The following is a 25899-nucleotide window of genomic DNA, read 5'->3' on the forward strand; positions in this document are numbered from 1 at the left end:
CGCGACATCAGATGCAAAATGTGTTCTTTTTTATGGATTGTTCGATAGAATGGATGATGTTACAGGAATAGAACGGAAACCATAAAGAAGTAGCCGAAGCACTTGCTAATCTCACTGGCGAGGAGACCTGAACAAGAATGTTAGTCAAATGCGCACGTATCAATCAAGCTGAAGACGAGGGTACATACGAAGGGCTGAAAGCCGGGGACGTAGGACTGTATCCAGGGGAGGTCGGACCTCCCGGAGACGTCGGCGATCCAGCAAAGTTAGGCGACGTAGGTGAGTACGTCTGCGGGCTCGTAGGAGACCAGCCAGGAGAAGTAGGCGTGTACTTGGGAGATGTAGGTGAGGTAGGAGATAGGTGTCGACCGGCGCCACCAATAGCAGGACTGGTCGGGCTATAGCTAGGCGACGTAGGGCTGAACGCAGGAGAAGCTGGGCTGAAACTGGGGGACGTAGGGCTGTAGTTGGGCGATGTTGGTGAGAATCCTGGCGATGTGGGAGAGTAGGACGGAGACGTCGGGGATGCCTGTCCATATGCCGGCGACGTTGGTGAATATGCGGGCGAGGTCGGAGCGAACGATGGGCTGGCAGGAGAGAAGCCAGGGGACGTCATGAAACGAGGGCTGGTGATGCCCATGCCAGGAGACGTAGGTGAATAGCTTGAAGTTGGGGAATAGCCAGGAGACGTTGGATTGGCGCTGAATGGGCTGCTGGGTGAATAACCTGCCGGGCTTGTAGCAGCGGGGCTGAAACCGCCTCCAAAGCCACCCGTAGGTTGGTACTCGGTGAAGCCGCCAGGAGACTCGGCACCCGCCTGGCGAATGGGCGAGAACGCAGACTCTGGGTCGGGTGTACCGATGTACGCACTTTCCTGCATGGGCGAACCAGTATCGTACTGTGTGGCAGCGCCATCGGAAATAATTGCATCCTTGGCCCCAATGGTTCCCATAACTCCGAATCGTGCATTGTTCGACACAACAGTATTGAGGAGATTCTGATCAAGGTAGAGGTCAAACTCTCCTGTACCAGCCGGGGCCATCTGTCCCAGGATCAGGTTCTCCGACACACCGCGGCAGTCGTCGAGTTCTCCGAAGGCTGCAGCTTCCAGCAAAATCTCCACCGTTTCTTCGAAGGAACACCGCATCAGGGCACCATTGTCAGCACGATTGATACCGTGGCGAGTGACCGGTGTCAGATAACCTCGCACCGTCATGACGTCGACCAGGAGCGCCAGATGCCGGTGGTTGACATAGGAACCGTCGAAGGCAAGCACTTGGGTCAATTCCCGAAGCACAGCCGTACGGGCAGCTTCAATACCAAAGACTTCAAAGACCTCGATAAACTGGTTCGAGTACGTGCGAGTAGCGTCAACTCCAGGGACAGCCAGGACCTCACCAAGGGAAGAACCACTTGTTTCGAGAACCCACTCCTTGCAGAGCGGATCAGTTTTGCTCGCAAACAGGCTGCCATCCTCAAGAACACGGACTTTGCTCTTCTCGTTAATGAAAGCCCGTTCCACCCCTTGGACACCACGGAGAGTGAGAGTATCCAGAAGATGCTGCTCCAATTTCTTGAGCGTGACATCGTATTCAATGTCCTCATCATCCTCGTCTTCCTTGTAATCCTGGATCTGACGAATACGGATGACCTGTTCATCAGCGTTGTTATCACTGAAAATAACCGCGATATCCTTGGGGTAAGCCTGCTTGATCCTGGCAGCGACATCCTGCACTGTAAGACCCTTATCAAGGAGCTTTGGCCGACTGAGAATGATACGAAGCAACCACTTGGACTGTCGAGAAGAGGCGTCTGTGACATCCTCCGGAATGATGAAGTAGGACTCGACCATATCCCTATCATTTTCAATGACCGTGGTCTGGATGTCCGGGTCGTAGTAGATCTCAGTGGCTTCTGTAACGGATCTCAGGCTAGTATGCTCAACAACGCTTCGCAACTGTTTAGCAGACTCCTTATCGTGGCATTTGTGGGGCAACTGGTAAACCGTCATAGATGGCGTCTTGATGTTGGTAGCAACGTTGAGAATTTCCTTGAGACGAGGAACACCAAGGGTGACGTTCTTCGACGAGACACCAGCAAAGTGGAAAGTGTTCAAGGTCATCTGTGTAGCGGGCTCACCAATAGACTGAGCGGCAAGCACACCAACCATTTCACCTGGGTTAGCACCAGCCTTAGCAAATCTGCTCTCGATAGCACCGATGACATGCTGGAAGGCGAGCTTGTTCATCGAGTACTCGGTGACAAGTCTGCGGAATGCAAGGCGACTGCGGAGCTGTGCCTTGAACAACAGTGTAGCATTCTCCTGCGCCTCGCGCGAGATCGGATCGTCGCCACGCACAACTAACAGACGGTCCAGTAGAGAGCGGACTTGAGGGATGACTTCAGCAGGATGCAAGTCGCTGATGGCCCCTTCGCGTATCCGGAAAGTGCTCCTGGCAGTTTCAAGAATTCTCTGCACGTTGATGGGAAGCTGCATCATCTCATCATCTTCTTTCACGACAGTACGAAGGAATGCCCGATCTTTGAGCAATTCCTCCCATTCCTCATCGAGATATCTCTGGACTTCAACATCACCAGCGATTTCATTGGCCTGTTCCAAAACTTCAGGTCCCAGGCTCCTCTCGGGATCCATGAGATCCACACGGAATCGCTCCCTGAACTTCTCATCAGAGCATCTGATAATGTCGACGCGCTGGTTTTCGATGTGGGCACCATCAAGACCGTCTTCTCCGTAAATGAATTGTATCACATCACCCAGAGAGTTTCTGACAGTACCATCATACTTAACCATGACTTCTTCCAAGGCCTTAACCAGCTTTCGCTGAATGTAACCAGTTTCGGCAGTCTTGACAGCAGTATCGATCAGACCTTCTCGACCGGCCATGGCATGGAAGAAGAATTCGGTTGGGGTTAGACCACGCAGATAAGAGTTTTCCACAAATCCGCGAGATTCCGGAGAGTAGTCATCCTTGGTGAAATGGGGAAGAGTTCGATATTTGAATCCGAAGGGAATACGCTTGCCTTCGACGGACTGCTGGCCCACAACAGCAGTCATCTGAGAGATATTGATCGTCGAACCCTTAGATCCAGACCGGGCCATCTGGATGGCGTTGTTGAGATCCTTCAAACTCTTCTCAGTCTCACTACCAGCTTCGTCACGGGCATTGTTGAGCGCACGCGAGACCTTGCTCTCAAAGGTCTCTCGAACGTTCATACCAGGCAGGGGCTCCAGGGTATTCTCCGTGGCGCTTGCCGTGATAGTCTCGACTTCCTTCTTCCTCTCTCGCACACAATTCTCGATTCGCTGAATCGTGATCGCGTCCGGAATGGTGTCACCAATGCCTATACTGAAACCATTGTGCAGCAGCCAGTAGTTGACAATGGTTTGGGCACCATTGAAGAAAGCCACCGCAGTATCCGGCCCATACTCATTGAAGATTGTGTGAATGACACCACCACCGCTAGCACCAACAGTCTTCTTGGAGAACATCCCATACATCAACTGTCCGCCGTGGATAAGCAGGCCACCGTCTGTCAAAGGCGAGAACTTCTCCGCCAGACTAGAGTTATCTTTCTCCACACGCAACAAATTGAGCCCAGATGGAAGAGCCATGCTTATCATCTGCTTTCCAGTCCACCTAGGTCTAGGCTTCAAGATGGCCGGTGGAGGAATAATTCCATCCCAATCTGGAACCCACAACATAATGTTCATGACCTGTTCTTTGGTCAAGAAGACATCACGTCGGCAAATCTTGTAAATACCGCACAGAGTATCTTGCACAATACCCATAAGGGGACCGTTACGCTGGGGAGACACGATATTCAAAGGGACCAAGGCGAGCTGCTTCAACTCTGCGCGAGACTCCTCGCTCTGAGGCACGTGCAAGTTCATCTCATCACCGTCGAAATCAGCGTTGTAAGGGGTTGTGACAGACAGATTCAGTCGGAAAGTCGAATACGGCATAACACGGACACGATGACCCATCATAGACTCCTTGTGAAGAGAAGGTTGACGATTGAACAGAATGATATCGCCATCCATAAGATGCCGCTCGACTTTCCAGCCATACAGCAGTTGTTGACCTCCAGCTCTTCGAGCATGGCGTAAGTCAATACGCTCACCATTGTCCCGCACGATATACCTTGCTCCAGGATGTTCGTTGGGGCCATTAGCGACAAGCTGCTGCAGCTTCTCGATGTTGTATGGAGTGACAACTTCGGGGTAGGTCAGAGTTCGAGCAATACTTCTTGGAACACCGACCTCGTCAAGAGACAGGTTCGGATCACCAGTAATGACAGTACGAGCGGAGAAATCGACACGCTTGCCCATCAAGTTCTGTCTAAGACGACCCTCCTTACCCTTCAGACGGCTTCGAATAGCCTTGACCGGTCGGTTCGACTTTTGCATAGCCTTTGGCTGACCAGCGATATCGTTGTCCATGTAGGTGGCAACGTGATACTGCAAGAGCGACTCAAACTCGCGTACGACGTGTTCAGGAGCGCCTTCCTGTTCGCACCGCTGGACATTCTGGTTCGCTCGGATAATCTCAGCCAACTTGTAAGTCAGATCATCCTCACCGCGCTGACCGCTGGTGCTGCCACCGACGAGAACACTGGGACGGACAGGAGGGGGGGGAACAGGCAGAACAGTGATAATCATCCATTCAGGACGAGCATAGTCATTACTCAAGCCCATGATGCGAACATCCTCGTGAGAAATGTTGCGGAAGACATTCAGGGCCATCTGAGGAGTAATGACTTTCTTTTCCGGCTGCTGCATCTCATCCTCATCCATCATGCTCTTGTTGGGCTTCCATGTTCCAACCAAAGTGATACCCTCTTTACGAATCGTGGGCTGGGCGTTACCGCAACCACCATGCCTCCGGAGAGGCTTGGAGCTCTCTTTCGAAAACGGCTCGTCCTCGTCCGGTGGAGGGTCTGCTTCACAGATCAACACATCCTTGGACAGTCTCCAGATATGGTCGAAACGTCGCTTGGGATCTCTCATGCGTAGGGCTTCTAAGAATTTGGAGTCGGACTGGTTCTATGTCAGCATATCATGCCATCTAGGATTTGCCATCCCAATTAGGGATGACTAACCGTATCGGCTTTGATCTTGCCACAGTTGTGGCAGACAGTCTCAAGGAGTTTCTTGACTTTGGTCAAGAAACCTAGAGTATAGGGTTAGCTTCTCGCATCTGCAGCGGATTCGTAGATAGATAACATACCGATGTGAAAGACTGGAGTCGCCAGCTCGATGTGTCCGAAGTGGCCAGGACACTCCTTTTGACCCTCCTCGCAGGTCTCACAGTTCCATTGCCGGTCAATCGTACCCAAGCGAGGATCGTTCAAACCCTTTGTCCGCGGCCGCATCCGTTGTTCGTCCTGTTTATCATTTCGACCTGTCAGTCATCCCACGCCACAAGCCCCAGTCAACAGAAGACAAGTTGTACGAACCATCGTCTCCGGATACTCAACATGCACCACGCTCATCCTTTTGATCTCCTCTGGAGAGAAGAGTCCAAACTGGATCTCCTTGATGGTGCGCAAAGGCGCCTTGGAGTAGGGAAAGTAAACGTTCGACATAGTGGCGGTCGGTCGTCGGGCGTGGATGTGATACTCGAAGAAACGAAGGCGGTTTAGCGATCAACGACACGAGCGATCCGAGTCGCACAAAGCAAAATCAAGCGATACTAAAGCGTTAACAATCAAGCGTGCTCGAGCGACGATGAAAGTGTTTGCAAGCAGCTGGCCGGCTGAGGCCTTTGGCAGCCCTTGCCACGAGGGCGCCTGCGACCTGGTGTCCCCGAATCCGCGAAAGTCGGGGGCGAAAGGGCGGAAAAGGGTATATCTCGATCGAGTACGTCGAGGTCAATAGCCCGATGAGAGAGAGGTAGATATCGCGATACGAGACGCGATGATCTGGAGGGTTGAGGGATGGGCAAGCAGCGTGTCGAGATGATGAAAGGGAGATGGTTGGATGTCACTTCAGTTCGGATGGGGCACGAGTTTTCTTGAGCCGCAGCCAGCAGCACTAGCGCGGTTTCCGCTAAAAGTCCGCAACGCTAATTCATAGAAACTTGGCAGACGGCAGAAAATTGAGATTTGTAATACAGAATCATCCAATAATGTTATTCATGGGGTAGAGCCTATGAGTTTTACTGATGACTTATAAATTGCACCTGACCGCCCAGCGACTGCCCTCTCATATAACAATCCAGCCAAGAGACTGATTCACCTCTTATCGCCGACTGTGCTCGCAGATTACCTAGCCACCAAGGGTGCTGGATGAATCCTTCACAATCATCCCTCCTGGCCTTTCTTCAGGCTGGGAAATCTTCTCCCCTTAACTGCAGTCACTCTGTTCTCACCTGAAACGCGCTAGTAAAGCACAATGAATTTATCACTCATTGATCCTTTCGTCCTCGCCCAGGACTATCCCGACACCTTGACAGAGAAATTGAGTCCGTCGGCGCTTTTTTCCCTTTCTCCATGCGACCTGGCTAACGAGCGACAGGGAGCGGGCACGCGACATGTTTGCGCTTCAATCGCAAAGGAGATTACCTTGCTTCCGGACGAGTGCGTACAACCCTCTTCCTTTCCGCTCACCAATCTCGAATCCTCATTGACACCTCATTGTATAGGTGGACGGTACTGTGGTTATTTTTGATATAGAGACGAATGGAGTTGCGCGGAAACTCCGCGGTCATACCAGACAGATCCAATCTCTCAGGTGGGAATTACTCCCTGCGGAGTCGACCGAGAGAATGTCGTGCTGATAAGAAGGAATAGCTGGTCTAGAGATGGACGATACCTCCTCAGCTCCTCCCAGGACTGGAAATGCATTTTGTGGGACATGAAAGATGGTTCCCGCGTGCGCACTGTCCGATTCGAGGCGCCTGTGTATATTGCAGAACTACATCCTTTTAACCAGTGAGTGTCCCTTGCTCCTGCAGGACCTGTCTCTAAAGCATGTCGGTTGGTTGCAGTTTACTCTTCGTCGCTTCACTTTTCGAAGACCAACCAGTCCTCGTGGATATTTCGTCCCCGAAACCAATCAAGCGAATACTCCCGTCCGCTCCATTTCGTCCTCCGCCATCCGCCTCAGAAGAAGTTGACCCAGCCGTGGCCGCCAAACAAGCCGCGCAAGACGCAAAGCACTCGACGTGCGTCACAATCTTCTCGGCATTTGGGAATCACATCATAGCAGGCACATCCAAGGGCTGGATCAATATCATCGAGACGCAGACCTGCACGACCATCCACTCGACGCGGCTCTGTAACGGCGTGGTCATACTCCTCCGTTTGGCAAGCAACGGCCGGGACTTGCTCATCAACAGTTCCGATCGTGTAATCCGAACCATCATCATGCCAGACCTGTCGCAACTAGGGATCGACCTCGAGCCCGCGAACATCAAACTACAAGTGGAACATAAGTTCCAGGACGTGGTCAACCGCCTAAGCTGGAACCACGTCACCTTCTCCTCTACCGGCGAATTCGTCACTGCCTCCACATTTATGAATCCGGACATCTACGTCTGGGAGCGAAGCCACGGCTCCCTCGTCAAGATCCTCGAGGGTCCCCGTGAGGAGCTCGGCGTTGTCGAGTGGCACCCGTCGCGCCCCATGGTAGTCGCCTGTGGCCTAGAATCCGGCTGCATATACACGTGGTCCATCGTCACACCACAGAAGTGGTCCGCCCTGGCGCCAGATTTCGGCGAAGTCGAAGAAAATGTCGAGTACATGGAACGGGAGGATGAATTCGACATCCACCCGGCGGAGGAGATCCACCAACGGCGTCTCGATCAGGAAGACGAAGTCCCCGATGTCCTCACCATCGAACCGCTGAAGAGTGGCGCGGACGGCGAGATGGAAGCTTTCCGCATGCCGGTTCTCCTGGACATTTCTGACAGCGAAAGTGAAGAGGACATAGTGGCCGTAGGGCCAGGGACGATGCGTCGCCGGAGTCCCGGTGCAGGTCGGGAGTGGATGAACTCCAATGTAGACGGAGACAAAGAAAGTGGGAAGCCCGGTGCTGGTAGAGGTCAAAGGGGCCGGCGGAAATAAGCTGATCTCTTATGTTTTGTAACAAACACCCATGGTCGTTACAGCAATTTTGGGGGGATCCGCAACATTTGACGAAAGCATTTTACGGCGTTTGACGGCACACATATCATGACGGGAACTAAATATTTGGGGATTTTTCCAAGGATTCCCAAAAAGGGTGGATCTTCGAAGAGTTTTGACCACAAGTTTAGGGCATGAGTTGAGAGCATATCCAATGTATTGGCTGGGTGTCTTTTTTTCATACGAAGGCAGCCGCTCGTGCCGTGTCATCAATATCATTATAGCGAGGATTTTCTTCCAATAATTCATCTTCAAAAAAAGACCAAAAGGGGTGGAAAAATCAATAGCAAGAGGGATGTACTGCCGTCCAGACAATAAGGCAAGGTGATCTGGGTATAAAGCCACTGTAAACGTCAACGTCCTTCCCTACAGAACGCCAGGGCATGCTATAAAGCGCGGTGCAACTATCGCGACCCACCCATTCGGCCAAAACAGAAAAGGAATTTGTGTCCTTCCCTCTCAGCGAGATCTTGTTCGCTCCTGTCTTCTTCTGTCCAACCAGTGCAAGTGTCCTTATCAGAGCAATTCCATGTCTCTGGTGCCACGATATCAGTCGATCATGACTCCCGCGGCATGGGTTGGGAATGTGGCGGCACCGAAATTGGGTTACCTATGATATATATATTCCTTGACCGTTTAGAAAGTCCTCCAAAGCCAACAATCAGGCTTTCCTGACGGACAGGAAAAGGGGGTAAGCCTTCGTTCCAGAATTTTCATGCGAGCTCTCCGAGGTTTCCGCGTGCGCATGAATCTGGAATTGAACGAGGAAGGATGGCCGGTCATGGGAGTTAGCGACCGAGATTCTGATGTTTGTGGGTTTGCAGGGTGTGTGCCGTGTGGGTTCCACTGGTCTCTGAGATGTTCAGTACAGTTTTGTAACAAGAATAAAGCGAGATGAAGGAAGAAGATCGCTTGGATCGTTTTCTAAGCACGATCGGTGGTTCAATCCGAGGGTGGAGATCCGCATTCATGGCGCGCAGTTTAGTAACCACGAGCTGAGAGGATAGAAGGATACAAGGTCCGTCTCGGTCAATTGGCGAGGGGCTTCCGAGCCTGGTATATATGCAGTATGTTGTAAGTATGGATTTCTTTATTGAAAGCTTCCGACTTGACGTCGGCTGCTATTTGCTTGATTCGTTCGATAGGCCAACCGAACACACGACTGAAAGGGGCCAGGCTCATCGTCTCGATACTCTCCGAGATGGCGAGGTTATACCAACGAGCCACTCTTCTCTCATGCTCGTCCTGATGCCAAGGGTTGAGAGGGAGTCCCACCATTTGATGGTCAATTTCAGTAAATCCGGCCTCCTGCAGGTTTCGAATCGTTTCACGCGAATTATGGGCGACCGGCCGCATGGTTTCCTCTGTGGCTTGTTTCAATAACTGGTACCATTGTCGAATAGCCAAGCCTTCCAAAGAGCGATCATCGCAACGGGGTTCGAAATCGATTTCCACCTGCTCAAACCAGGCACCGGGACGAAGATGGGAATAAATCCTCCGGTAGAGGTTGGGCCAGCTTGCGACGCTGCCAGAGCCCATCTGCATATGAACCAGATCCCATGAATCCTCCCCAAGCGCCCAAAGGCTTTCAAAGTCGAATGGCGCATAGAAGTCGCAATTTCTCGGGTGATTGGGAGGCTGTATGGGGGCCAGATCTACCCCAACGACGAAGGCCTCTGGATACTTGTTGGCCACATCGATCGCCCAAATCCCTGTCCCACATCCCAAGTCGAGAAACCGGCCGTTGGTGGGATGAGGAGCATAGATCAGTCCGTCCGAGACTCTCGCCACAGTGAAAAGCTTGTGGAAGATATCTAGACGATCTTGCTCCTGCTCGTCGCATGGCAACATGTAGATTCCTTTGCGGTATCCATGATACGTTCGTCCGTTCTCCTGATAGCAAGGGTATCTGTCAGGATTCCTAAAGGGAGAAGAGAGGACAAGGAAGGTTGTATATTAGTCACCCAATGGTAACGAATTTGCAATATTAACAGCTTTGACGACAGTCAAGGGAGGGAAATCAAGAATACGAGATGAGAAGGGAGAAGGGAAAGAGTGATATACTTGCTACTGGTGGAGTTAATGCTTGGAGATCCATTGGCGTGCCAACGACCAGCGGCCGGGTCTCTCTCTGCAGCCGGACCCCTGTCTGTGATTGTATAGATGTCCATAGCATCAGAGTTGTTTCTTGAGCGGCCTAAGGCATTGAAATCTGTCGAAATAGATCCGCGAATGTTAGGTGGCGGGGAGGCCACCGTCGGAGGTCGCTGTCCACCCTGCCCGTTGAGAAACATCAGGTCGAGGAGGTCCAATCGGATTTGGGAAAAGAAGAAAAAGAAGAAAGAGAATAGTATGTTGGCGAGGGTAAAGAAGAAAAACACAATGTTGACTGGTCAGGAATCTGTCGTGGAGAGATATATCGATAGAAGATATGGTGGCTATTATCACAGATCAAAGCGAACATATAGGAAGGAGGACAAGGCTGAGCACAGCGGCTGCAGAAATACTGCATAGAAGAATGGACAAGGTGATCGAAGGGCGCGAGAGGTCTTTTTGGTGAGGAAGAAACACATAGAATCATCACACACAACACACGCACGCAGCAAGAATAGGTAAGATTCCGTAATACACGGCACTCTTGAACTCAGCTGCACTGAACACCCAACGACAGAATCAGAAGGTGGTCAGCTTAGCATTTGGGAGGCAAAAGGTAACAACAGACCTGAAGCGCTGCGGCTGCCTCCCCGCGGAAGACCCAAGCCTCTGAGGAACCACACAAGACAGTCACGACGCGACCATGTAGGACTCTGGCTCGATTGACTCTATCGTCTGGATGTATGCAAACGGAGCCAATGTATCTAATGGATTAGTAAATCAAGATCAACCATGGATCGATGATGGACGATCAAGGAAGAACCTATTGAGATGGAGCGAGGGGCGGTTAATTAATGCACGAAGAGTAAATGACGGAGAAGGAAAACAAAAATAAAAAATAAATAAAAATGAAATATTATTTAGTACAGGGGAAAACAAAGAAAGTGTACCATAATATGATAATTATAACAATAGAAAAAGAAGAAAATAAATAAATCAACGAAGAGAACAGTGCGAAGTTGAAGAGATGAAAGGACTAAGGAGTAAAAGCAAAGCACAGCAACCAAGGCTTTAAGGTTGTGCAACCGCTGTCTCCCTACCCGTCAGGCCCACGGGCGCGAAGGCGGGGCGGTTGGGAAGGGCCCAGCGTTGGACTAGATCGGTCAAACCTGAGGCGCCAATTTGTTCAGCGAGGGTGGAAACAGAGAGAATGAAGAGGAGAGAGGGACATGCAAGGTATGGTAGATGAGGTACTCTGTTTCATGTATGAGTAAAAGATGTGATTTGATATACACTCAAGTCGGTCTGATGGTTGGTTACATAGCCTTTAGTGCACGAGTTGATTAGATAGATACGTAGAGTATGAAAAGGGGCAAGTTGATGGCAACGTAAAGTCAGACAAAATGATTAAGAATATAATAATAATATGGCAGTTATAATTTATAGGCATTATTATCATGATGTCAAAGGAAGAGACTATCTATGGAGCAAGGTACCAACCTACCAACGGACCTATTGTAAGTCTATCAACAACGCATCCAAGACACTACCAATGCAGAAGACGGACCCATTTTCAGCGCTACTTAGAGACTTCTTTTGGTTTGAATTTCCAGGAGAACTCTCGGTTATGCTCCATGATCTGACCACATTGCTCTTTTCTGGTGCCCGAGGACCAAAGCATACACGACTAGTTGTAGGGATTAGACAGGGTCTCTGATGGCTGTGTCTAACTCTAATCAAGCGAATAGCGAACAATATGAATGCCCCAAAGACAGTGTTCCCATCGCTATTGATTAGGACTAGTAGATATTTTGGCCCTCAGCTGTGCTCTATTTGGTCAGGGATCAGGTGCAGTGTTCCACAGACTTCAGTGCATCAACAGGGGGCTGCATCCTGGGAGACCTAGGACCCATGTATGTACCTCTCTTTTGCATAAGGACATGGTACGCTCATCTCACGCATCAACACTGTACAGAAGATATCCAGACAGTTCATGGTCTGGTATCTATACTTTAAGCCTCCCTATAAAACATACTTTTTCTACATTTTCTTACTTGAGACTAGGGCCCATCAGTACCCGGGTTTTCGGGCCCGCTCGGCGAAAATTAAATTTGAAAGCAATCTTGCACTTGCGAGTGCCAACAAACTAGCAAAGACGAGCGGAGGAAAATGGCGGTAAACCCACTTTAGCGGGTGTCAACCCTGGTACCCTAGGTTTGGGGGAATACCTTCCCAGACAATATGGCTTCGTTTTTCTCTGTTCTTTGAACTGTTGAATGCGTAGAATCTCGTCATCATGACTTGTGTCTGCCGACTATTAAAATAGTCCCCACTAGTAAGTCGTACTACTTAGGTTGGAGTCTGTATGTCCACTCTCGGTCCAGGTACAGTGGGTAGTGACTACTCGACAATGGAAAAGAGTAGGTTACCAACATCCTGGATATCGAAGGAAACTAAGGGATGTACTAATCTTCGGAGGAAAAGATAGCGTAACTGTTCCCGTCAATAGTACCTACTAAGGTAGGAAGGAGGGGTTATCTGATTTCATTTCATTTCTGATTGTTCTTGTTCGAAATAGGTATCTCCTGGGTCCCACCAAAATTACCAGAATTCCCGCTCAAAGTCAAAGAACAAAGAACCAAAAAGTGACTTTCGGGGCGGGACGCGGACCGTCGTCCACTCTTGGTCAAAGTCAAATTGTCCAATTGTAATGGATTATTTTTCCGCTGCTAGACCATTTCGATTCAGGCCTAGACAAGTAGTACGGTATTACTAACTACCCGACGGAGTCCAGAGTCAAACCTAGGTACCTATCTTGGCATATACTGCGAGCAGTGAGCACAATGATGATGAGTACAAGTCTGGTGAGACCTACTAGGTAGGTTCACTAGGTATTAGGTAAGACGGTACGAATGAATCAGGGATGCCGTCTCTCGGACTTCAAGTCTTACTGTACTCCATACTCTATCCTCTTGTCATCACTCGTCAAAGCGTCATCCTACTGCTAAACTTCTTTTAGTTTCTGCCACTCGGAACTCAACTAATCAGCTTATCTGGTCGTGTTCCCAACACTCTGGTTGAAGGATCCGAAGCTTTTCGGATGTCATTCCTCTTCGAGCACTTCCGCTATGCCCCTGTGAACCTCCGACGCTGAATCTCATACTAATTCGCAAACTCCATGTCATTATTACTAGTTTACTTAAGAATTATCTTTACTAATACGTATGTAGTAGGTACCCAGATTACTGTTTTTCTCCGGCTCGTCCATGGTCCATCAACCGCTTCGAGCCCACAGCATTGCATGCATCCGCTCCTAGTGGATCACGGTTGTTGCTTACTGTGGCCAGTATCTACCTATCTGTCGACCGTCTCGAATAGGTCCTTGGGAAAGGGACCAAAGATACCAACCACAATCATACCATGCCTTGGTGAAGATTACAACTTGGGCCTGGAAAATGCAAGAAGTCAGTCACAGGATCATGTGAACCATTAACAATAAAGTCCAGGCAATTGGCAATCAATCAGCACACTACAGCTGAGGGTGCAGGTACAGGATTAGATGATGAATCACTCTGTGCTAAATAAGTGCTAATGTTAGATAAATATCCGCAGATTCCTGTGGTCAAGCAAAATTTGGATCTGCACTCCAAGGCAGAGCGTACCGTGCGCGTAGGACAACATTCTCTGGTTGTTGTCATTGACTGATAGGATTTAGGCTTTCGACTTAGTTGTATGCGGAGTTTTCGGTCTTGGGGGCCTTCATCTCGAACTTTACTGCGGAGTACTCCGTAGCTACCAACCAGTTACCTAGTCTACTAACAAGTACAACTACGTAGGTTCGTAGAGTCGCAACAGCAAAATAAACTTCGTGTACCTTTGATGCATGTGACGAGTGACAACTTACTCCGACATCTCTCACTAATTCTCCCAGGATGGTTGAGCGAAATAAATAGATTTGCACACCGCTTCCCAGACTGCCGGGTCCAAGGCTGTAGGCTGCAACCGTATTCCGTCACTCCTTGTAAGCGAGCGCTCAGTAACCAAATACCTTACCTACGTAGCTACCTACGCTGATAGGACGTACATGGGTGGTAAATAATGGAGTGCAGATCCTGTCGAATGAAGCTGCCCTGGTCTCTTATTGCTAATGCGTGCCTAAGATATCTAGGTCCTAGGGTGCTTTGCGGACAGTCAAGCGCAGTATCTTACCGTTGCCTTCAGGCAGGAGATCTGCACATTGAGAAGTCAGAGGTTGATGCTACTGAGATAATTCCTTAGTAGCATAGGGTACTACGCTACTACATAACAGTAGACCTCCCTATCCACACTTAATTTAATCTGCCTGTTATCATTCATCAAACTCGACCGAATCACCACTGAACTTAGCAGATATTTAGTGTCCGTCACGCTCTAGATCTCCATTCAGGACTAGGCGCGGAAATAGCTACCGCATGTTCCTTCATTCGTCTCTCGTCCTCTCGGCTCGCCAATCCACAACAATCTAATCCGGTCTCAAACTCCTTCAATCAATCTGTCTCATCTAGTTCGGTTAGTATTTACGCGATTCACGTTTCGAACTGCACGGCGTTTACAGCGAGAATCATCATGCATCTTCTTTTAGGTAGCCTTCAACGAAAGTTCGGTATCCCATCATAGATCGAGAATAAGCGCCTTTGCTCTCGAGCAATGTGCGGAGCCCAAGACGAGTCATGAAAGTCCTAAAGACCTTTGCTGCAGCACAAAGATTACTCATGACTCCTGTGGGGTCGTCAAGTCGCGTTTTCTCCCACATTCGCATCCACATCTTCCATTATCAGAGTCAGATCACCGGACAGATGACCTTAGAAGCGCCACAGGCTGGCGGATATTGAGGACAATCAATTTTTTGAAAGCCTCGACCCCTTTTGCAAATCTGGATCCCCTATCAACTAGTTAGATAGTACACAAGGCGTGTCGCTGTTCCAAGTTTTCGCTCCGTGAAATCACTGGAAGTGACCGCTGCATTGAACGAGGTCCCAGGTTGGTCCAAAAAGGAATTCGGTTGAAAACTGTGTTAAGATCGACGCTCAGCATGGAACGCATCCTCTGACAAAGTTTAAATTCTTCTGGCCAGCTACAGACAAGATAGCCATCTTCACCTCGCAGAAGGAGGATGCTTGCTCGAGCCACAAACGCCACGGCCAATCATCTGGGTGTATCTCGAACTCGGCAACGGGTTGCCTTGCACCGGGACGTTACATGGAAGGATGACACCGCTTCATTAAGAAACTAACTCTTCCTGGGCATCTCCTCGACGGAAAAAATCAGAGGTCGACGCGGCGGTTCTGACCGCCCCGGTCGTCTGTACGTACTGGGAAAGTTGAAACGCTCCATTTGAGGCTGTGCATATGTAGCTAGATGCATTCGGCGACGGGATCTGGACAGACCAGGTGAAGGGGGCCGACTCGATTCGCCTTTCCTCCCATTATGTCTCCACCCAGGTATGACACCCCGATTAAGCTCTCTCAGCGATCGACCAATCCAAAATGGCAAACCTCTCAGCATTCAGTAAGATGAATTGATTGAGCTAAACCAGCAGAGAATATGGACCCAATTGTGGACAGGATACAGACATTTAGCTCATGCACGTCACTTTGAGCCCGCGAATGGGACCGGGCCCAGCGTGTTACACAGCCCAACATGGAAGCCACCAAGGGACGGTGACGCAGAGTCGCACCCCTATTATTCCGTTGCCTGGGTCGATCTTTCGACAATTCTTAAAAGAATAGCGAATCAGTCAGTCTCCTTCTGATTTCACTTTTTTTCCCTTTTGTGCGCTGTCGCAGAACCAAGAAGCTTTTCCAGGAGGCCGCCTAAAGACCGTAGGGTAAGCAAACGATGTCCATCTTGTTTCCAGCAGCAATGATGGCAACCCTAGCCGCAGGAGTGCTGGTTGGAAGAGACCACTACTCTGTAGACATCGCCGAGTTTCAACGACTCCACACTGCACACATGCTTGATGTCACTTGTGGGAAAGGAAAAGAGAAGGAGATGGATCAGTTCTCGTCGGTCCAACGGCTGGCACCGCTTCTTTAAGGAACTGGGGCCCGCTTGAAAAGTCAAAGATCCACGTCTGCAGGGCAGCGCCATGAAGTTTCCTAAAGCTGATATTTTTAGCGCTAACTACGCTGAACTTACACAGTATATAGCCCTATGGGCCATTATTACCATGCAAACCATGCAACAAGGGATCGACTGTGTACTCAGGCTACATTGAGGACGCTTCAAAATGGGTTTGACTCTAAAGTCGAGGCCAGGAAGGTGAAAGAGAGAAGTCAGTTATGAGACTAGGATTTGCCCTTTGTAGGCTTCCGGCCGATTAACAACTTGACGATACCTGGCAGGATTGTCTCGTTTATTGTTACCGAGAGCAATTTCGGGATGGAGACAACATCCTAGCAGTTCTTGGCTTCCCGTCCTGGGGTCCAGCACTGCTAAGCGAAGCCGAAAAACAAAGCTAGGTGAGAGAGAAGAAAATAGATCGAATGGTGATATACTCTTGAATATGCTATTATTGTTGTTCTTGATTGCATTGTCGTTTCCTGAGAATTTGATGCGCTCAGCGAAACGCGAAAATATATGGAGTGGTAAAAATGCACGGGGAAAAGTAGACAAAAACAGAACTATGGAGAAAATCAAATTTTCTACCCGCAGCATCACCACCAGCTCCATATACAAACTTCTGTCAGCCACTACCAGTCAACAGAATCAGCATAGTAGACATCCGACACTGGCTTGTCTGGCCAGAGCATCAGAATATCTGGCACAAATCTAGTATTGTCATCGTCGCCTCGTATATCCGCCGATAAGTAGGACATCCAGCCGTGGGTCTTTGTCGTGGGTCTTTGTTGTACGGCGCCATGCACACCCTCAAGGCCACAGCATCGTCCTCGCTCAATCTGGGCCCAGGGAATTACATCTACTCGATCACCCCTGCGTCGCCTGGCTCGTTGGCGGCTATTTCATCAGATGACTCGTTGCGTGTTTTTGATGCCGCCGGTCTTGGCCGTGTAGCTGTGGTTGCGGCGAAAACGCACGGGGATGGGGGTGTGACGTCGCTGAGGAGGTATGGGTCTGGGCAGGATCAGCAGCTGCTAGTTACCGGTGGTAGGGATGGGAAGGTGAAGCTGTGGGATTTGAGAGGGGGGAAGGGCTCGGCTGTTGTTGAGATGGAGACTGGTGAGTTGGTTTCCCGGTTGGGCTGGACCCGTGCTAACTGTTTTGCTTTCTCATGGATAGCCAGGAATGCGCCTGTGCTGTCGGTAGCTTGCTGTGCGGAGACCAACACTGTCGTTGCTGGTACGGAGCTGGTCTCCTCGCAGGCTGTTGTTGCATTCTGGTTAGTCATGGCTGAATTGATGACATCCGGCGTCTACGCAAGCTGCTAACTGCCAGGTAGGGATATTAGATCGCCGGGGGCAACCCGGCTCCAGTATATCGAGAGCCACAACGACGACGTGACCGAGGTGCGTATGCGTCCTACCCTCACTCTACGCCGCGCTCCGTACTGACTAGAACCAGCTTCAATACCACCCCGTCCGTAACAACATCTTACTATCCGGAAGCACAGACGGACTGGTCAACATCTACGACACCACCATCACGGACGAAGATGACGCCCTCGTGCAGGTCATCAACCACGGCTCCGTCCATCACGCCGGGTTCCTGGGCGAGCGCACCATCTTCGCCCTCAGCCATGACGAGGACTTCTCCGTTCACCCGGCCACAGATCCCGACGAGCAGGCCGAGGAGCCCAAGCCCATCCAATTCGGCGATCTAAGGCAACCTCTCAACTGCGAGTATGTCGCCCAGCTCTGCACCGGCAGCCAGTCAGCGTATATCGCTGCCGGACATAAACTGTACGTCTACATCTACTTGTTCCTCTCTATTGTCGGTGTCATATCTGACAGTGTCTCCCGCAGTGATAAACGCCTAGACCTCGTCCCGCTCATCCCTGATCCGTGGCGGTTCGACCAGGCCAACCTGTGGCGCCTTCCGGGCGCCCACGGCGAGGAGGTCGTCCGTTCAATCTACGTCGACGAGCAGGTATGTTACTTCTATTGATGCTTCTAAATTAGCCCAGTCTCACCATTCTTGCAGAGTCACTCCGTATTCACCGGAGGCGAGGATGGGTTCGTCCGTGCCTGGAAGCCAGTGGAAGAGGATGAGACTCTGGCCGAACATGCCCGGGCCAAGCCTTCACGACCAAAGGAGAAGAAACGTGACAAGGAGCGGTTCAAGCCATATTGATTGTGGCTGGTGTGACTAGTAGATTGTAAATTATATTTCACGAATTCCTTGAGCCCTTGTGTATGTCGTACAATGGCTGGCTTTGAGTCTTATCTTGGTGTTGCCAAAGCAACTAACTTGGTTTTACCACCATCCAAAAGGCTCCTAGGGAATATATATCTGAGTCGACGACCCCAACCAACAATGACCACATCGCGCGGCGCAACCATATTTACTGTATTATAGATACGCTCAGCGAAAGACCTGCTATAATAAATTGTTAGACCTGTAAGAAACCCAACCAAAAAATAAGACAGACGACAGAGAGTTAGGCAGCGAAAGAATAAAAAAGTAGTCGCGCCCGGGATCGAACCGGGAACCTTCTCGGAATCCTTGAAGATGCTCACATCCGACTGTGAACGAGAAATCATAACCATTAGACCACGCGACTGTTTGTTGGAGTACTAGGCAATCGAACATCTCATGTACTGAGACCGACAAAACACTAGATAGGAAACTTCAATCTTGCCCCATCTCCGCATCCAAACTTTTTTTTTTCCTTTTTGGTGATCTCAATCAACCTCTGCGACGGTGTAGTCGGTAGTCTATCCCGACCCTTTCTTCACCTAATTTATTATAGCCTTCCTTCTCACTTCTCATCTTCAAAGGCGGCTATAGCCCTCCCCATCCGTCCTTCCAGGTTATTCCCTGCCTGTTTTCTAAGCGCCGTTACGCAGAAGCCAAACCTCGATGACCGCCAGAGCCGTCCATCTAAACTAACCGCCCTCCAACCGCCTCACCAACTTCATCACACCTCTCCTGACACATATTACCCAAAAAAAGGGTCCAACGGAAATGGACGCCCAAGCCTACCTCATCCGTCACGGCTGGTCCGGACCAGGCAACCCACTGAATCCCGACCGCCCACAAGGCGGCGGCCTTGGTCTCACAAGACCCATTCTCGTCGCGCGGCGCTCAGGCAACCAGGGCGTGGGCAAGAAGACGACCAAGGATCCCACGAATCAGTGGTGGCTGCGTGGGTTTGAGGATGCGCTGAAGGGCGTGGGGCAGGAGAGTGTCGGCGGTGCTGCGGCAGTACCGAAGCCGAATGCCTTGACGAGTGAATTGTATCGGTTTTTTGTGAGGGGAGAAGTCGTTCCTGGTACGATTGACGGGAAGAAGAAGGTGGTGGTTGTGGAAGAAATTACGAAAAAGAGGAAAAGGAAGGAGGAGAGTGAGGCTGAGGATGCTGAAGAGGCAAAGGCGCGGCGGAAGGAGGAGAAGCGGAAGAAGCGGAAGATGAAGGAGTCTTCGTCCAGTGTAGATGAGACGACTCCTGAGGGTCGAGCCGAGAGCAAAGAGGAGCGCCGACGGAGAAAGGAGGAGAAGAAGAGGAGGAAACAAGAGAAGGAGCTGAGGAAGCAGGAGGAGAGCAGTGCCGGGGAGGACGAGAAGGCCGCTCGCAAGGAGAAGAAGAAAAGGGAAAAGAAGAAGACGGAAAAACAGGAAGACGATTATCCTACTCCTTCATCTACAGAATCAGAGCAGACGGAGTCCAGCAGTGGACGGGACGAATCCTCACACACGACGACAAAGCCGAAGAAGAGGAAGGAGAAGGAGGACTTGAAACAGGACAAAAAGATCCGGAAAAAGGGCTCCTCGTCCGAGGACAGCACGAAAAAGAAGTCAAAAAAGTCGAAAAAGTCGACAAACGAGTGATATTGGCCCGTTCTTCATGTACAGATAGATTTTTCGTTCATCAGATCAGATACCCATTTGGCACTGCTACGCCGACTTGATAAAAGTTCATATACCATGTCATTTTTTCACTCATCGTCTCATACCTCGTAAGAATTAAGCCTCAGGCAATTTACCTGGCTTGCCCGAGAGAATCCAAGGCCGCCTCTCCCAGAACTCATCCTTGATAATGTCGACATGATCAACGACCACCTGTGCCTTCCGTCGCAATTTACGCAGTTTGTCTTGCTGTGACTTCGAAGTTTTGCTTTCGTCCACCGGCGCCTCGTCATCATCCCCATGCTTTGATTTGGACTCAGGCTTGGGATCTTCTAATTGATACTGCAACGTCCACGTTAGACGGCAATCATAAAAGGCATTCCTGCTCGCTTACCTGACGATAAACCACACTCCCTTTCTTAAACATCTCATCCTCATTGTTATAATTGATCCCGAACCTCTTGAAGAGGATCTCATTCTTGTCGGATGAGACAGTCCCCTGACACGGCTCGTCAGCTCATGCGAAGTAAATCATAATTCAGAAGCGCACACACCTGTAACTCCCTCTCAGCATCCGTGTTACTCATCCCTCCCTGCTGGACCATCGTCCAAAACGTCGTATTGTAGAGATTATTGATGTGGCCTGGTTCAATCAGTACATGACAACGGAATGCAAACCAACGAGATCAAACGCACAATCAACCTGTCTCCAACTCATATAATCGCGTAAGATCCTAGTGGTCGGGTACAGGACCGCCCGGCCGTCGAACGAGGGCAAGTACGGGGGCTGCAGAGGCGTAGACGGGAAATACGTCCCCCATTGATAGATATAATGTGCTGTAAACGTAGATACAATCGTTGTGACGAGTTTACTATCCCGCAAGATTAGTGTTTGCAGACTCAGAAGGTCAAGGCGAGGACAAAAATGCTTGCCCTGGCTATGGCTGACTCACGCGCTGCGTCGTTCGAATAACTGACAGCTGGGGTGAAAAACAAAGCTGCGCATGGTCAGAGTCATGAATAATGTAACCCTAACTGGTGAGGGACAGACCTATATTCATCGCTCACACCGTAGGCGATGCATAGGTCCGGGAGTTCTTTCATAACCTCCACGGCGGCGGCGTTCATCAAGTCCAGCGCGCGGCGGTCGTTGGGTTTGATGAATCCATAGCGATCGGAAAGTCTATGTCATCTGTTATTCAGGCACATTTGGAGAGATAAGGTAGATTGGGAGGCAAATACTTGTGAAATCCTCTGCCGTCAATGCGAACCACGATCCAGGTATTCGGCAGCAAGACGTCGGGCTGCTCAAACGATTTGACGTACTCGTATCTGGGTACGCATGTCAGCTATTGCTCTACGCTCGAGGAGAATCGAATCTAAATACTTTGAGTTCGCCATATCAGTGAAATGTCTTGCGTGTCCTTCGTTGCGAGGATACCGTAGTCTTGTTCAGTTTCGCTGGCCGGTCAAATGAAATCTCTCTGTTGTGCGGGAAGCGGTGCGGACTACGAGAATTGAGCCATGATTGCTGCCAGATCAGTCTAAGACATTCCAAAACCCATACTACAATTACTGAGAGCATTCTAAGTATTACTTTGACTACTTTGACCATTCTGATGATATATGCGGTGAGATGGTATCTTTCACCCACCAACTATACGATTCTCGTATATGAAAGTGCTATATACCAATGAATGACTTTAGACATAATGATAGTAAGAAATCCTTGGAAAAAGGAGTAGGAAAGACTCGAGGGTCCTCGCCAAGCACATGCAAAGAAAACAATCAAAGAATGAATAGAAATGCATAGGTGCAGCACCAACGTGCAGTTTGTGTAATCCGTTATCGAGAAAAGTGAACCGGCAAAAACAGAGGATCACAAAAGACCGAGCCCAGCTCAAGGTTCGTCTTCCTCGGCGATTTCATCATCGCCAGTCTCGCTGGCCAATTCGCTAGGCCTTTCACTTGTCTCACTGGCAGCTTTGTCGGATTTTTTGGACTTCCGGCTAAAAAATCCCAGACTGCTTCTAGTCGATCTGTCCGCAGACGGAGCGCTGGAGACAGTGCTGTCAATACTTTTGGCAAGTTGCGCCTCGCTGCTCGCATCCTCATCGATGTCACCCTGTGACGAATCGCCTTTCTTCGAAAATAAGCCGGAGCGTTCCTTCCACGAACCGAATTTACTCGAACTGCCCTTGCGAGTGATCTTTCGGATAAACGATTCTTTCGAGTTGCTGTTGTCCGCAGAAGTGGCCGATGGCATGCGCTCCAGCGATTCGTAGGAGTCACCAGTGAAGATGGACAAGGACCGGGAACGCGAATCCCTCGAGACGCGCGGCTCCGATGGAGAGCCCTCCTCCATATGAAAATCAAAAGCCATATCGGATTCTCTCTCCTTTCCTTTCTCTTTATCCTTATCCTTGTCGGATTTTCTGCTGAAGATAGTCTTGAACGTGGGTGCTGCCGGATTCAATTTTGGAGTTACTGGGCGATGGGAGGACGAAGGCCGCGTACCAATCGGGGCTTGCAACGGCCGACCTTGGCGTTCAAAAGACTCTTGAGGAAAATCAGGCTCACCAGTCAACCCAAGGGGCAAGTGACCAGAGGACCCGTACGTAATAGATGGCCGACGGGATTGAGCCCTGGACCAGCTGGACGGAGAGGCCCAATCGAATCCAAGAAGACTGCGATGGCCAGGCTTTTCAGCAGAAGGCCATCCGAAAGGACGATTATCCGTCGAGGGATGAGGAAGCTGATTATCGAAGGAAAATGTGGACGAAGGTCTCGGGGACAGAGAACCTCGTCGGACAGTACCTAGAATCGATGCTGGGTCGATTGGATCATGACGAGGACTGAACTGATTATAACCTGTGCTGAGATCAGAGGGCTCGCTCGACTTCAGCAGACTGCTACTTCCACCGCCGAAACCGAATCGGCTGGGGGAGAAGATACTGGTGAATCCTGCTCGTCGCGACGGCAGGTGGTCAGAAGAGCTGTCAGCGGTGACAGCGGCAGTGTTACTCCTGGGAAGCAACGATATCGGGTTGGCCCAGTTGCCTGTATGACTCAACCTCCGACGCCTTGAACCGATGGGGTCCATTTCGTCCAGATTCCTAGGGAAAGATTGGCTCTGTCCGGCTTTCAGGGTGCCCAGCAAAGGCGGCTCATCTGCCAGTGTTTTACCACGAGGACGATGGAAGCCAAATAATCCCGATAGCCTTCTTGTCGCGCTTTTCGGAGCATCACTAGATTCATCAACATGTGCAGACTGGGGCTCGGTCTCTTTACGATCCTCATGGGGGCTGGCGAAAATGCTAGCTGGCTTGCTTCCCACTGCAGACTCAGGAGACGATGGGCCGCGCGAATAGCTTTCCCGCTGCGATTCGGACAATTCAAGGTTTGAGAAACGAGGTCGAACGATTGGACGCGGGGGTTCTGGAGATTCTTCATCCCCTAGAAGATCAGACGGGAGCAGGGCACCGGCCCGAGGACTCATTTGAGGATTACCGAAGGAAAGATCGAGATCCCCCCGCATCGGATCTTGTTGGTCAGAGAGACCCGGAAGAGTCATGCCATTGTTGATATTGAAGAAGGCAGGAGTGGGAGCAAATGTAGGCGAGTTGGTGGAAGGGGGATTGAAGTTGACACCTCCAGGGAAAGATGGTTCCAAGCCGGGGAAATTCATCGGCGAGGAGACGTTGCTGTTGAGAGAGCTGCGATGGCGGCGCGGACGGATAGTCGCAGTATTTGACATGTCCAGGTCGAGAGCTGGCAGAGTGAACGGTCCACTGCTGCCCGAACGCTGGGTAGTCAACCACTTGAGGCGCTCCTGGGCCTCTTGGTACTGTTGCTGAGCCTTCTTTAAAGTTAACCCTCGATCTGGAAACGCTAGTACGTTGTCTGGGTACCCACCTGTGCATGCAGATTCACTAAAGCAGCATATCGCGCATTGAGATTGCTCAACTTAACCTCCCACTGCCTTGCTCGCTCGTTGTCGATGCGGTCCAACTCCTTGCCATCCTCGCTGTCTCCCCCCTGCTGACGCTTTCGCTCCTCCTCAAGCTTCTTGACACGTCCACCTTTGTCCTGAATCTCATCATCGAGAACTTTCATCTCTGCCTGCTCCTTGGCAATCTTCTCTCGAACCTCGTCTGCACTCTTTTTCCCTTCCTCTTCCACGCGAGCCTTCTCCTCGTTGATATGCGCAACCTCAGCAGTCATCCGCTCCATTTCCTCACGCCAACGAATAATGTCCTCCTTGCGCTTCTTCCGTTCAGTCTCTTTCTGCTGCAGAAGCCTCTCGCGCTTGGCCTTTTCATTTTGGACGGTTCGATTGACGCTCTCCAGCTTGTTAACGTGCTTCTTCAAATCGCCACTGGCCTCGTCCTTCTCCTTCACACGCTTTCTCAGCTGGTCACGCTGTCTCTCAAGCTCTTTCAAAAGCGCGATATGCTCCTCCTCTTCTTCGGCCGCCTGCTTCTCCACATTTTCATTCTCATGCTGCAGAGTTTTCAGCCTGTCGGCCAACCGTTCCAAGGTGTCACTGCTGTCACTATGCGCTGCGTGTCTCTGAGTCTCCTCTGGATGGCCATGTGGGAGGTCCACGCCGCTAGCCGCGGGTGATTGTTTCCGCCCAGCAGAGGAACGTTTTCCTTGCAGTTGTCCTCCACTAAGCTCGCGAGCCATCAGAGGGGCGGCAGGGGCAACCAACCCGGCAGTGGGTCGTGGGATTGAGGCACGAATCGTCGGGCTACCAACCGGGGCATTTTGCGGGGATTGCGACAACGGAAGAGGCTTCGTCCGAACATGGATAACCGCGCTGGGTGTCTGAAAATTCGCTGCACTGACGGAAAAGACGCAAATGTGGTATATACTTCCTGGGATCAGGTTTGAGATTTCTACCGCAGTCTCCGCTCGTTTCGATTCACCAACTATTAAGATGGTTAGTGTTCATGTAACTGGCAAAAGTAGTCGCAAAAATAAGCTACCTTTGGAGCCGTTGACTTGAATAATGTGCTTGTGAATGGAATTGTGAAAGTCGGGCAGTTTCCAGGCGATGCGAACCTCGCGGGCGGTAATTTCCTCTAGAGTAACCTCTGGTGGCGGAGGGATGTCCAAACCGAGCTTTTCGACCAGTACTTCATTCGGAGTCTGACAAACTTGCCATGCACGATATAGTAACCTTCACCGATATTAGATAGAAGGTCATTAAAGGCGAAACAAATACTCGAACTCACCATATAAGCGCCCAGAGAATCGCGACGGCTAGAAAGAGAGCCATAACGCCTCGTACCCTCACTGGGGGAACCACGCTGGGGTAGGCGTAAAAGGAAAGATATAACGGCTCATACATCACAGCATTGGGCACCCGTGGAGAGGGGCGTAACAGAAGGGGGAAAGAGGGGTGAAGAAGGAATTGATAGGCGAGAAAATCCTCAGCCTCTTCTTTCGCCCTCTTGAGAGCCTGTCTAACTCTCCACCACAGTTGTTAACTGCGAGTCTTTCTCGGTAGATCAGCTTGTTAGGAAACGACACTAACCAGATAGGGGAAGTCATGTGAGATCAGGTGACTGATCTTCAGCTTAGTCGACATCGCTTTTTTTTGTGAACAAAAAGTCTTGGCACGAAGATCCTTCCTGAAATAGTAAC

At 50.4% G+C, this 25899-nt stretch overlaps 7 protein-coding genes and 1 non-coding gene across 8 annotated transcripts; 3 read left to right on the forward strand and 5 right to left on the reverse strand.

The window, feature by feature from the left end:
- Positions 1-163: 163 nt before the first annotated feature.
- Asppvi_002386 (DNA-directed RNA polymerase II core subunit RPO21) lies at positions 164-5607 on the reverse strand (the record flags this gene model as incomplete). Its single annotated transcript, XM_043298375.1, has 4 exons — positions 164-5059; positions 5122-5192; positions 5250-5406; positions 5479-5607. 4 exons carry the CDS (start codon positions 5605-5607, stop codon positions 164-166), a joined length of 5253 nt encoding a protein of 1750 aa, XP_043154310.1.
- An 808-nt stretch (positions 5608-6415) lies between these two features.
- Positions 6416-8088, forward strand: Asppvi_002387 (Set1-mediated histone H3-K4 methylation subunit Swd1; the record flags this gene model as incomplete). The annotated part of the gene is made up of 5 exons (XM_043298376.1): positions 6416-6485; positions 6539-6600; positions 6666-6754; positions 6814-6954; positions 7011-8088. 5 exons carry the CDS (start codon positions 6416-6418, stop codon positions 8086-8088), a joined length of 1440 nt encoding a protein of 479 aa, XP_043154311.1.
- A 1089-nt stretch (positions 8089-9177) lies between these two features.
- Asppvi_002388 (class I SAM-dependent methyltransferase) lies at positions 9178-10442 on the reverse strand (the record flags this gene model as incomplete). The annotated part of the gene is made up of 2 exons (XM_043298377.1): positions 9178-10069; positions 10213-10442. The coding sequence occupies 2 exons, from the start codon at positions 10440-10442 to the stop codon at positions 9178-9180; spliced, it is 1122 nt and encodes a 373-aa protein (XP_043154312.1).
- A 6699-nt stretch (positions 10443-17141) lies between these two features.
- On the forward strand, positions 17142-18531 carry Asppvi_002389 (WD repeat protein; the record flags this gene model as incomplete). Its single annotated transcript, XM_043298378.1, has 6 exons — positions 17142-17460; positions 17521-17620; positions 17681-17747; positions 17803-18140; positions 18204-18327; positions 18382-18531. The coding sequence occupies 6 exons, from the start codon at positions 17142-17144 to the stop codon at positions 18529-18531; spliced, it is 1098 nt and encodes a 365-aa protein (XP_043154313.1).
- Positions 18532-18862: 331 nt separating this feature from the next.
- Positions 18863-18961, reverse strand: Asppvi_002390. Its single transcript has one exon. It is a non-coding gene; the product is annotated as a tRNA-Val (tRNA).
- A 404-nt stretch (positions 18962-19365) lies between these two features.
- Asppvi_002391 (uncharacterized protein) lies at positions 19366-20229 on the forward strand (the record flags this gene model as incomplete). The annotated part of the gene is made up of 1 exon (XM_043298379.1): positions 19366-20229. The coding sequence occupies one exon, from the start codon at positions 19366-19368 to the stop codon at positions 20227-20229; it is 864 nt and encodes a 287-aa protein (XP_043154314.1).
- Positions 20230-20364: 135 nt separating this feature from the next.
- On the reverse strand, positions 20365-21648 carry Asppvi_002392 (tRNA guanylyltransferase; the record flags this gene model as incomplete). The annotated part of the gene is made up of 8 exons (XM_043298380.1): positions 20365-20589; positions 20642-20746; positions 20802-20890; positions 20944-21119; positions 21201-21245; positions 21299-21430; positions 21490-21579; positions 21635-21648. The coding sequence occupies 8 exons, from the start codon at positions 21646-21648 to the stop codon at positions 20365-20367; spliced, it is 876 nt and encodes a 291-aa protein (XP_043154315.1).
- Positions 21649-22147: 499 nt separating this feature from the next.
- Positions 22148-25531, reverse strand: Asppvi_002393 (Fibronectin type III domain protein; the record flags this gene model as incomplete). The annotated part of the gene is made up of 4 exons (XM_043298381.1): positions 22148-24106; positions 24163-25181; positions 25239-25432; positions 25488-25531. 4 exons carry the CDS (start codon positions 25529-25531, stop codon positions 22148-22150), a joined length of 3216 nt encoding a protein of 1071 aa, XP_043154316.1.
- Positions 25532-25899: the final 368 nt, after the last annotated feature.

This window comes from Aspergillus pseudoviridinutans (assembly GCF_018340605.1).
Source record: "Aspergillus pseudoviridinutans IFM 55266 DNA, scaffold_2, whole genome shotgun sequence".
In the NCBI taxonomy this organism is placed as follows: Eukaryota; Fungi; Ascomycota; class Eurotiomycetes; order Eurotiales; family Aspergillaceae; genus Aspergillus; species Aspergillus pseudoviridinutans.